The sequence below is a fragment of the Pholcus phalangioides genome, unplaced genomic scaffold (genome assembly GCF_987345545.1).
Source record: "Pholcus phalangioides strain wild (caught in Gottingen) unplaced genomic scaffold, Ppha-v1.0 ptg000010l_1, whole genome shotgun sequence".
Classification (NCBI taxonomy): Eukaryota; Metazoa; Arthropoda; class Arachnida; order Araneae; family Pholcidae; genus Pholcus; species Pholcus phalangioides.
In genome coordinates this window covers 850,837-863,537 of record NW_028301603.1, presented here as the reverse complement: position 1 = coordinate 863,537, position 12,701 = coordinate 850,837, and the positions used below count along the sequence as shown (strand labels likewise).

At 42.4% G+C, this 12,701-nt stretch overlaps 1 protein-coding gene across 7 annotated transcripts in view; it reads right to left on the bottom strand.

Annotated features, from left to right (window-relative positions):
- The window catches only part of LOC149080727 (rho GTPase-activating protein 45-like), a 204,271-nt gene that overhangs the window by 67,007 nt on the left and 124,563 nt on the right, over nt 1–12,701 (bottom strand). Inside the window, exon 1 of one of the 7 annotated variants that reach the window (XM_089237408.1) lies at nt 7,456–7,665. The exons of the other annotated variants lie outside the window; for them this stretch is intronic. Coding sequence (XP_089093534.1) covers nt 7,456–7,472 — 17 coding nt within the window. The 5' untranslated portion in view covers nt 7,473–7,665. Of the gene's footprint in view, nt 1–7,455; nt 7,666–12,701 lie in introns of those variants that run through there. 7 annotated transcript variants of the gene reach the window in all.

The window sequence follows — 12,701 nt, the reverse complement described above, 5'->3', positions numbered from 1 at the left end:
CAGGATCCGAAATCGAATGCCTTTTGTAGTTTTAGTCACAGCCTACGTGCCCCTCCTCTTCCTCCTGCGTATGGCTGCCTCAAAGAAGACCGTAAAAACGTATATACAGGTTGCATAGCAAACAAGGGGTATGACATTTTACTGGCGAACCGTTGATGCTAGAGGCATACTTCCAATTAGAAAAGATATCCAAATAACGAGTAGTACTCAGATATGTCATTCATATTGCAAGGGGGTTGTACAGTTATTACAATAAAAATGCTTACTTTTTATACGGATACTCTGTATTCAAGAACCCAATTAGAAAGTTGTTTCCTTGTTTCTCCTGATGCCAACAAAAAAAAAGAAAAAAAGATCCACGTTGTTCTAAGTGGAATAGTCACTGAGATATTGGAGTTCGAAAAACAGGGAAAATTTGAGAAAAAAACAGTGTTAAATGAGGGTAAAACATTTTTTTTGTGTTTAGAGATCAGGCGTTCTTAACTTTTTTCAGCCGCGACCCAAAACCAACGACAAATGTCGATGGGATGGGACTCTTCTTCAAAACTAGTGAAGCCAGTGATGGAATAAGTGTATTTATAACAGGACTGTAAGTGGATTTGTACGACTCATTTAGGAAGCCCCTAATAAGTTTGGGTTGTGACGCATGGCTAAAGAATACCTGAATGTTAAAGGATTGGAACGACCCATTTCGGAAGCCCCTGCGATCCATAGGTTAAGAACCCCTGATCGAAGATTTTTTAAATGAATCTAACCTTAAAATAATTCTAAAAAATCCCGTGAAAAAGCTATCGAAGTCGAATAAATCTACCTTGTCGGAAGGATTTCGGTTGCCAAACCTTACATTCTTTGGCTCTTCATCAGCCGTTAGGATTAACAATTGAAAAAAAAGAAAGAAATGTGTATTGATTTCGTTATCAACGTCTATCAGATTTCTGCATCGAAATCCACGAGAATATCTTGTTTCCTCAGGGTATGTATGGTTTATAAGAGAAACTCGTTCCGAAGCCGTGGCAGCAAGTGAAATAGTTAAACTCACTATATAGGAGCGCGATGTAATGAACAGATAAACAAGAAAACGGCCATTTCAATGGAGGTCTTCGACCCACGCCCTAGGGTTGGCTATTGGAGATACAAGATAGACATGTGAAAAAAAAAAGCCCATGGGTTTTTTTTTTTTTTGCAGTCTTTCGCCGCTACGTCGACTGCTAACAAGAGTTTTACGCGCGTCGGGTCTAATTAAAGAACACACCACCAATGAGAGACTTTCTTCCGGATCTCGGGAACCGGATCATCACCACCGTCTCGCCATGTAAACGTGCCTGCCATGTGTACATTGAAAACAAAAAAATTAGTATCGATAGAAACCAGTTCGTTCTTTGAACGTGAACCCGAACCGGCAAAATATTTCAACCACGTGCTTTTTTTTCTCTCACTATAATGTTATATGATACTAATTTGGAAGTACCGGGAAAAAATAACCTGCCGATTGCTACTATAGGTTATTTATTGTATGTTCAACGCCACGTAATTCATCGATGAAAATTTATAACCGGGAAAATTCACACATCACCCCGCAACTCACCGATAAGGAAAATCATCACCGGGAAAATTTTTCGATAGGAAAATTTATAGCTGGGAAAATTTACCAACAAACAACCGACAGAAAATTCAACGCTTAGCAATTCCCCGATAGGAAAACTCATGGCTGGGAAAATTCACCGCCAGATATTCATCGTAAGAAAATTTAGAGGGGAAAATTCACCGGCAAACAACCGACAGAAAATTCACCGCCCCACAATTCACCGATAGGAACTCATCACTGCGAAAATTCACCGACCAACAATTCATTGATAAGAAAATTTATAGCTGGGAAAATTTATCACCTCGCAATTCACCGATAGGAAAACTCTTGGCTGGGAAAATTTACAGCCACGATATTTACCGGTAGGAAAATTTATAGCTAGGAAAATTCACCGACAAACAACCGACAGAAAAGTTACCACCCGCAATTCACCGATAATAAAACTCATCGCTGGGAAAATTCACTAACATAAATTAACCGACAAAAAATCACGGCTGGGAAAATTCACCGACAACAGTTCATCTTCAGGAAGTGAGTTACCGAGTGATTGAGAGGAAGTGAGTGAATATATGAGCGAGTGACCGACCGAGTGATTTTGAGTATAAATGAGAGAGTGCCCCCGAGTGATTGAGCAAGTGAGTGAATGTCTGAGAGGGTGAGAAGCTGAATATGTCGGTGAATGAACCAGCGAGAAAGCTAGTGAGTGAGTGAGTAACCGCATAAGTGAACATATGAGTGACCGCATGAATGAGCGATTGAGTGAGTGGATGAATAACCACATGGTTATCGACAAGAATGTAATTTTGCCCTCACAAGAACCTTCACTTAATCAGGGTGCTAGTCGACAAAACAATTTTTTTTCCACTATGAATTTACTCGAAACTACCACCCTTCATGATTAATAGCTATCATGATATCTATGTTACTCAAAGCACGAAGTGCGGCCAATTCATTAATTGGCCACGAGTTTTGGCCAAAGTCCGATTTGCTGAAAAGATTGGGATTTGACAGACCATTTCGCGAAGTGGGCGGAGATCCCTGGCCGAAGCTCGATGTGCTGATGTTAGACGGTCCGGTAGAAGACAAATCCCTTTTTTTTTTATCGCCAACGTCTATACAAGGTGATTCAGAAAACATAGGGAAAACTTGATGAGGTAATAGTACACAATAATACAAAGAATTTACATCAAAGAATGCAGGGTTCTAACATGAAACGCAAACGCGCTAGCACGTTTCGAAACGGCCTCTCCGCAAACGTTAAAACGACATTCCTGTTGAAATTTATCGGGAGAAAACAACACCGTGCATACAAATGTAACCTACAGAAGGAGGAGAAACCGTATGCAAATCTGCGTATCAGTGAATAAAAAGCGCGGACGAAAGTTCTGTGGAGTTTCTCCAGCGTGCAACCGTTCTAACAGTTGTAACCCACGAGATAATTGCGTTCTTTTGTAATACTGAAAAAGCAGACATGCATTTCATTTACGGAGCTGCAAACGGAAGTACCACAGAGACAGCACGAATGTACGGTGAGCATTTATCAAACAGGTGATTGCCCAATCCGAAAACATTTGCGCGCTTGCATCGGCAGCTGTGCGAAACGGGATCCTTTCTTGCTTCCCGGTCTGACACAGGTCGTACAAGGACTGCCAGAATAGCAGGTGTGGAAGAAGAGATTTCCCCAGGTTAAATTTGCTTGTGCGCGCGCATGTGGTGTTCTATTTCTCCCTATAAATTTCCTGGAATGGCGTTTTAACGTTTGCGGAGCGGCCGTTTCAAAACGCGTTGCATTTCATTATAGACCATACATTCTCGGATGAAAATTGTTTGTATCGGTGTGTACTATCACCTCTTAAAGTTTTTCTTGAATCCCCCTGTATATAGCATCTGCATTGGGTTAGCACCACGTGACGAAAGAAAGTGAAATTTGAAAGAAAATAATTGTATAAACAGTTTTTCTGCCAAATTTTGGAGGAGGGGGAAATGATTACCGCATCGTGACCGGAGTTTAATGGGTTGCCATAACTAACGTGGACATAATTATCACGAAAAAATACGTCGAGCTGACGATGATCCCGATTCATGTCTTTTGTTATCGGACTTCGGCCAGGGATCACCGGCCACTTCGCGAACTGACCGGGTCAATATTTAACGAAATTGATCAATTCGCGAAGTGGCCGGCCAATTCTGAATTCTAGAAAGTTGGGAAAAAACAACATAAATAAGGGAAAGAAATGTTGTCCGTTAGTTTTGCTGTTCCCCCCCCCCCTCCCCCGTCCCAATTTTTCTTCAATATTTGAATTTATGTTCAAGTGATCTAGAAATGAGCCGTGGACCACTTACTTAAAGTGAAAATGAGCTACGGGCCAATTAAGTGATCTGAAACACCACCCCAAGACACTTAAGTGACCTTCAAATATGACGCAGGTTGCTTAAGTAATCTGTAAACTCCTCGCAGCTGCTTGAGTGATCTGGAAATGAGCGGTGGGCCACTCAAGTGATTTAGAAACAGGTCACTTAAGTGATCTGTAAATGTGCCGCTTGGTTCATTTTTACAAAATTAGGTTAGAGACCTCAAACACATCATTCATTTTACAAAGGGTTGTATAGTTAATAAAATTTAAAAAAAAACAAAAAAAAACGAAAATAACTTTTTATACGGACACCGTGTCCTCAAAAATCCAGTCAGAACGTTGTTACCCTGTCTCCCCGGATGCCTACAAAGAAAATCCCACGTTTGCAAGTGCGATATTCGCTGAGTTTACTTAGATTCAAAAAATTGGAGGAAATTTGGGGCGATATTACGGGGGGGGGGGGGGAGCTTCCAACCCCAATTTTTCTCCGTTTTTCGAATTCCGACATCTCACTGAATATTGCATTTAGAATTGTGAAGTTTGTTTTTCAGTTGGTATCAGGAGAAACAGGGCAACAACTTTGTAATTTGGTTTCTTGAGCACATTGTGTCCGAATAGAAAAAAATAATTATTTTAATAACTATACGACCCCTTGCAACATGAATGACATATCTGAGGTCTACACGTTTTTTTGGATACTTTTATACTTTTTCTAATTGGAAGTATACCTCTAGGCGGTGGCGGATTTAACGGCGTGCGCCCGGGACCTTCGACTTCTAAAGGGCCCCGGAAAAACCAAAACTCCACACTTTTTTTCAAATTCAAGGGCCCAATATTTTCTTTTGCGCCCGGGGCCCTCGATCGACTCTAATCCTCCACTGCCTCAAGGATCAACGGTTCACTAGTAAAATGTGCCACGGGGAATTTTGGAACCACCCAGTATAATACATTTTTCGTTTGTGTGCTCACCGAACAACAATTCACCAACACGCAATTTAGCGAGAGGAAAATTCACCGACAAAGTGGTGATATAGTGAGTGAATGAGCAGGTGAGTAAGTAAACGAATCACTCATCCGGTAATTCATCCATTCACTGTCATTCATACTACTACTACTACGACGACTCAACCGCACATGCACATCGTAAACATTCCTCTACGGAATCTCTAACGAATTGGTACATGCAGGAATGTGTGCGTTCGTGTTGTGAATCTAGCGTGAAGTTTGTTTCTGTGCAATAGATCTGAAATCAATTTTTCTTACTATGTCCATTAATACTGCCACTCACCAACCACTTTGTCACTGACTCACTTAATCTCTCTCACTCACCGTTTCATTCATAAGGTTGCTCACTTCGGTAATTCACTCAATCGTTCTCTCAGCTGGCAACTCTCTACTCGCTTGGTCACTAATGCGGTTATTATGGTTCCTAGAGCGGGCTCCCAAGCCAGACTTTTCATGGGCCCTTCCTTCTACAGTGAATTTAAAGCATGAAAAAAAAAAGATAATTGCCTTGGGCCGTCAGCCCCACCTTGTAAGGGGGCCCCATGACGGTTTGCCCCCTCACTCGGTGACACACCCAATCACTTGACCACTAAAACGATCACTCGATCAGTCATGTGGTCATTTCCTCGCTCACATATTCATTCACATGTTCAATCACTGATAAACTATTGTCGGTGAATTTTCGTGACGGTGAACTGTTGTTGACTGGTCACCTCTCCTCCAGGGATGGGGGGGGGGAGCGTTTTTTTGAACATGGAAGACAGAGGGTCTCTCTCTCTCAAAGCATGGGCGGAGATACGGGGGGTCATTCCCCCAGCATCAAAGGTGAAGTTGACTGATCTAATGCATATATGTATAGATGAACTGACATCATCATCATCATCGTGCCTCCCCCCCCCCCAGACTTCCATGTCTATCTCCGCCTATGTCCCAAAGAGGTTTCGCTGCGTATTGAACTTACGGGTGCGGACTAAGCAGCTTACTGAAAAAGTCTGGGACTTCTGGATTTAGAAGAGCCTTTCATTTCTGTAAGTGCCCCTCAAAGGACGCCACTGTATTTGTTTCGGGCTTTCCTGCTGTTGTCATGGCGACGTTTTCCAGCTGTTTGGGAGTAGGACAACCGAGAGTGAAATTAGGGCAGAAAAACAAAAAAATTCCATCCAGAAAATGGCGACGCCCCGTATATAACGATGCTGTAGTAAGTTCATTCATTTATATATTTTGTACGACGAACCACTAACTTAGATTACTCAGCTGTCTCCACAGTGGAGTAAACAACACGCAGCACAACAACCCCTACTCTATTCCAGCTCTTAAGCTCATAAAAATTCTATTGATATTTATTTTTTATCATACATGCATGCCTACCTCTCGTATGTCGTCCAAATTGACGGGCTCTTCAACTCAGGGGCCCCAGAAGGAATAATTTTTTGTTACAGTATGAATTTAAAACAGAGGCCTATCTAAAAGATCGTGGTAACCCCTCTATTCCAAGACTTGAATAGGGTTAAACTTAAATATTTTACGGCCCTCTATCTAGGGCCATTTTAACGCACGGGCCTACCCAAGCACGGCCCCCGGAGGCCTCGGGGCGGGGACTCCCCTCATGAAAATGAAAAATGGTTAAAATTTTCGAGTGTAAGAATTTAAATTGGTAGGCAGACAATTATAGCCATGCCCTGAAGAGCCCTAGCTCTATCTCTCTAAAATATCTGCATGAGTAGCTTCTCATAAGAGAGGCCGATAGGCCGCAACCAAAATTTCCGGGGGGGGGGGGGACACGTTAATTTTTTAAATCTTTGGCCTCTCCCCCGTTAGAAGTCATATCTTGAGTGTCAGTCAAACTAGTGGGGATGTCTAAGGGGGGGGGGGATGCTTGTCTGTATATTGACGACATATAAATTCATACAATTTTATACTACGGCTTTGTTCAGCGGTTCAAAGTGTTTCAATCAAATTTTACAGTACTGATATTTTGTGGGTGCATCCATCCCCTGACAAGCCGGGTAAGGTTGATAGGGATCTATCCCTGAGGCCCAGGATGATTTTTATCATTTTTTTATCGTTACAAATTCACTAAAAAAAGAGGCCCTTAGAAAGTCTGGCCGGGGCCAGTCAAACATTTCAACCTGGGGGAATCCTTCTGCCATGGCTGCATCCAGGCCCGTAACTAGGCTGGGAGCAACCGGGGAGACACACACAAAAAAAAAATGTATACTCATATAATAGTAATAGCTTTTTCAGGGCCCCCCTCTCAAGAAAAAGCCTGTCACGGAGCCCCGAGAAGGTACACTGGGTCTGGCTGCACCCTTCAAACATGCCGATGATATGCCGCCCTGCATAGACGCAGTACCATGTTTTTCTCCTTCAGTACTGTGACCTCTTATTTTAAAGGAAAAACTGTACAGACCAATTTCTGAAAATTCCAAATCAATCGAGAAATAATTGAAGATAGAATAATAACGATTAAATTAATTGATTAATTAATAATTGATTAATTGACAAACTCACCCGTAAACCTGCAACATCAAGTTGATTAAATCCAGATTAACACAGCTATTATAACACGTATCAGCCACGCGAGATCCATATAAACAACATTCATGTAGAAAAATTAAAACGCCGGGTCGGTCGGTCGATTTCACATGATCACAACATTCATCGACGAGAATCAACAAACACACACACACTCACACATACGGCCGCCGCATGCTACGCCGCCACTGAACATCATCAGCATCATATCCGATAACCGTCTGTTACTTGCGCTGCTATTAATAATAGTGAAAAACCGGACATGTTTGGCGGCCATTTGAGCGTCGAATGAGAGTCTCGTGGTCAAGAGGAAAAAAAAAGGGACATGAAAGAAAAATATCCCTCCTCGAGGGGGAAAGAATCAAAACCAGCTGTGTGACCTCATAGACATCATCATCATCATCTCTCAGCATGATAACACGTTTCAATCATGCCCTCAAAAATGAACAAATGAAAGTTTTCAGAATTGAAAAAGGGATTATTGAGAAGTTTCGGTTTCTCTTTAGCGAAGCCTTTTCCGTTTTGCCTCTTGTGACCATACGTCCCGTATTTTCCAGACATTTCGGTATTTTCACTTCATTTTGATCATTTCGTCTCCTTGTAAAAAAAAAAATTGCCCCGTTTTTTCACGTATTTTAACGAAGCCAACTTGAATTTTTATTTATTGAAATCATCCTCCCAATTTATAAATTAAACTATGATAAGTATATGATAAAATAACTTATGATAATTATGAATATAAATAAGAATAATCATCTCACTTTTTTTCATGTTAAACATTTTATTTTTTGTAATTAATTTTTACTCCCTGCAATTTAAAATAGTGCTTTCAGTACCCATTGTTCGCGATTTTTAAGCAATTCCAATAACAGTTGGAAACTGCTTACTTTTGGCGGCATTTTTGACGATAATTGGCGATATCCCGTATTTGTAATCCCGAAACACAGTATTTTTCGCGAGGTATTTTCGTACAGTATTTTAACACATGGGCCTACCCAAGCACGGCCCCGGAGGCCTTAAATGCAGAGGGCTCCCCTCATGGAAATTGAAAAATAGTTACAATTTTCGAGAGTAAGAATTTAAATTGGTAGGCAGGCATTTCTAGCCATGCCGTTAAGACGGCCCAAGCCCTACCCCTCTAAAATATCTGCATGCATAGCTTCTACATAAGAGAGGCAGACAGCTGGAACCAAAATTGCTGTAACAAAATCAGTTCATGCGTCATGAGTTCTGAAACACCCTGTATGATACCATTTTCCATTTCTAATTTGAAGTACTTATTGAAGGTTATTAACTCAAAATTTCTCTTTAAGAGATTCCTTGTGCCTTACCCCAAAGATCGGTTCTGCGTGCGTCCCTGGTGAGGCTCCCACGTTCTTAAGCTAGGCTCCCAGGGCAGAATCTTTTAATGCCCCCCCCCCCCTTAGTAGTAAATTTATGGTGTATAGTAAAATTCATCTAAGGCCTCCAAGGCTGGAGTTATCAAGTCATGTTAGCTCTCTCGTGGAAGTTTTGGATAGGATCCCCCTGCTCCACTGAAAGTACGCCTCTGATGCAGTGTAGCACTTGTAACAATAACCACAAATCTACGTGAAATTAGAATATGGCCCTCCTGTCACACGGGATACCAATGTTGTCTAGGTACCAGAAGACTCGATATTCAAGTGACCCAACACATGCATTTCTATTGCATCATTCAGACGAAGATACTGGAGTATTGGCGACTCGAATACCTACACGACTGGTTGACTGGCGACTTTTCATGCTTGTCTCTCCTTGCTACTATAGTACCGCTCTGAAATATTTCTTTATATATGTGATGTACCTTTCCGCATACCGATAGCGAACCCCTGTTCACGCTTGTCATATATAGAGGCAGTAGACTAGTCAGGGGTGCTGTGGGGGACTCGAGCACCCACGGTGGTTTGTTGCACGGGTCCGAGCATAAATAAAATTGATTTAGGAAATAAAAATTTCCTACATAAGGCTCAAGATGAGCACCCATAAGTTTGAAACACTTCCGAAGCCCGTCTCATTATACGAATTTTCTCTTGTTTTAGTTGATTTATGGGTTCACCGTTCTTGTATATGGATAATTCTTCGTGTCTTTCAATACACAAAAAAAAAAAAAATTATTAAATCTGTATACATGTGATACGACATGTCCTGACATCACCGCCGAACCGAAACTGCTAAAGCTATAAACATGAAATTCGGCCAGTAGTCTGTGATGTAGAGACTCGTGATTTTTCGAAATTAAAGTCATAAAAAGAGGGGAGGGTTCAATTTAGAGAAACACTGAAACTATAAATTAGAAATTTGGTCAGTAGCTTTTTTTTAACATCTAATAAAATATTGTACATTTTCTTTTAATGAAACCCTGGAACATTCTCCAACAACTTCCGACCCCATCTCACCTATTATCCCGCACAAGTCTGTAAATCGCTACAGCACCCAATACCCAGATAGATGTATTGTGTCGCTGTGGTGGTCGAGTGGTCATAGTGACGGACACGCGTCGCGAGGTCCCGGATTCGAACCCCCACCGTCACCACAGTGGTGGTCGGCTGAAGTTGGTTTTCTGTGGCTCCCAACTTCAAGGCAAGAATGCGAGCCGATCTCTCCTTTAAAAAGTCACGCCACAGAGAGCAACAGACCTACAAACAGTACAAATTCAATCACAATACATCGCTCACTCCACTTCTGAAATATAGATATGGCAGCACTGAAAAATCAAACAACACTACATACACACACATACATACACTTCCGGCACAACTCACTAGGTAGTAAATCGCCCATAGATGGTGGGCGCGGCCTGGTATGAATGATATCAGATCCCTATACTGGGTCGCGGCCCGGCGGTTGAGAAACACTGCTTAGACGAGCATCTTATCGACCTGGGCTACCGCGCCCCGTCACTTTTTTTGCCCACTCACGTGTTTGAAATTTCCTTAGGTCCCTCACTAACCGAGTCTGTCTCGGCAGTAAAACAGTATCAAGGACCCCTGGGCAAAATGATATTTTTGAGGCTCTTTGGATAGAAATGCTTTTCCGTACCAATTTACACGCTTACTCTCGAAAATTTTAACCGGATTTCATATTTATGAGTCCCCCCACCTCGCTCTTGGGACCCCTGGAACGTACCCGGGTAGGCCCACGTGTTAAGACGGCATTGCTCGGCAGATGCGGTGGGTTTATTTAGGGTTATACAAATTTTTCCGCTCTCCGCCCATACCACTAATTTTCTCGGCCACTCGTTCCTCAAATTCGCCGCCACCCTGAACTTACAGCCGTGGGCTATAGCTCGATAAGCCCCCACTTGTAAATACGCCATTGAATGTAACAACCTTCCAACAACATATAGTGTCACTTCTAAACCATCTTACTGCTGCACGGCTTGCTCAAAATCATGTTTCCTAATTGGTCACATTAACGTGACTCGACAATGTACATATTATCGTTATATAGCACTGTGTTGATGTCAATATCTTATCTAATTGACCGCAGGGTCATTTTCAAACACAGCATACATTATTTCCATTTATCCATCCATATTTGAAGATTGCTGTATGCAAGACCTTCATGCATCCTTCAATGGTGACCACGCATATGAATTATGTACTTACGTGTACGTATATCCTGTTGGCACAGGTTCCATCCCTCAGGTTAAAAAAAAAAACAATGCAGAGAGCTGAAAAGAATCACATCACCTGATCCCGTCATCAACCCACGTGGACATCCTCTGTCATGTCGAAGGAGGATCAGGTGGTTGTAATTCCTTTTGTTCAGGGTGTCTCACACTCTGCGTCTTAAGACACCTTTCTCCCTTGTTCTTCTCTAGAACAAAAAACGCTCCCATCACTGGTTATTATAACAACAAGTGCCGACACCCAGCAGTAAATATACCCACGCGTGGCGTTCACTTCGGACGTCAACATCCTTGTTGAGTTGCGGTGTGCAGAGGAGAAAATAGGAATCGGGGTGGTGTGTCAAAATATTGACGCCCAATGACGTGAAAGGCAAAGAACGGCTAATTAATGATTGCAGTTCTTCAAAATCGCAGCGAAATTAGGAAGTAATGCGTGCTACTGTCTATTCGGTGCCGTCTTACCCGGCCACGGGGGCCTCAAGTGCAGACGGGCCCTCGTGAAAGGTTCGAATTTTTGAGAATAAGCATTTTCATCGTAGGCAGTCATTTTTTTGTTTTTTTTGGGGGGGGGGGGGCTCAGATAAATTACTTTGTGCCCGAGAGCCCATGATGCTCTTAAGACGACCCGGTGTCTATATATATTTGACTACCATAACTAATTGTACTACATCTGGCATACTTCATTTGCCAATTTTTTTTTTGGTGAGCAGCGTGTTTTATCCATTACGACTTGCAATAGCAAACATTTTGATTGTAATTCAATACAATCCCAAACATCACATTAATTTTTTTCCCAATCTTTGTGTTAATTTGTTTTTGCTTACTTGAAAAATAAAAAAAGCTAAATAATGAAAAAATAGACCATTTAATTTAATTCAACATGTACCTTTTTTTTTTGGTGAAACAGATTGTGTGTGTGTGTGTGGGGGGGGGGGGGTTCCGGAGGATTCGGGGTTGGGGGTACGCGGAAAGGAACCGAGCCAGCTGGGGGTACGCGGACTGAAAAAGGTTGGGAACCACTGTCTTAGACAATTTTTCCGGCTATGATTAGCAACTTTACTAGCATTTGACAATTGTTTTGTCGATAATTGATATTTTGCATGGATCCCGATTTTCCGTATTTTTATGAAAGAAATATGGTCAGCCTTGGTATTTATCCTGTGGTGTGGTGTGCGTTGATACTCTTCAATCGGAGCACCGGGGGGTGCACAACCTGCAAGACGGATTCGTAACTCCGAGAGAAGGACTAGCTCTGATCGGGCTGTGGTTCGAAACGGGTTTGGCCCCCGCACCGGGACAGGGGGAAGACTACCTCTCCAGTGGATGCGAATCGAGCCCGGTCCAGCATCGGTGCCATCCAGTGGAATGCCGCAGCTGCGCCGGGAGGAGTACTCTAAAAGAGGGAGCCCCACCCCGAGGTTTCGGCGGGCGACCAACGGCCGACTCAGAACTGACACGGACAGAAAACCTCGATAAGTCGTCACCTCATGTTATCGAAAAATTTTGACGGCTTAAGCAGAGTGACGACTTATTAGGGTGACGACTTAACGAGGTTTTACTGTATAATCAA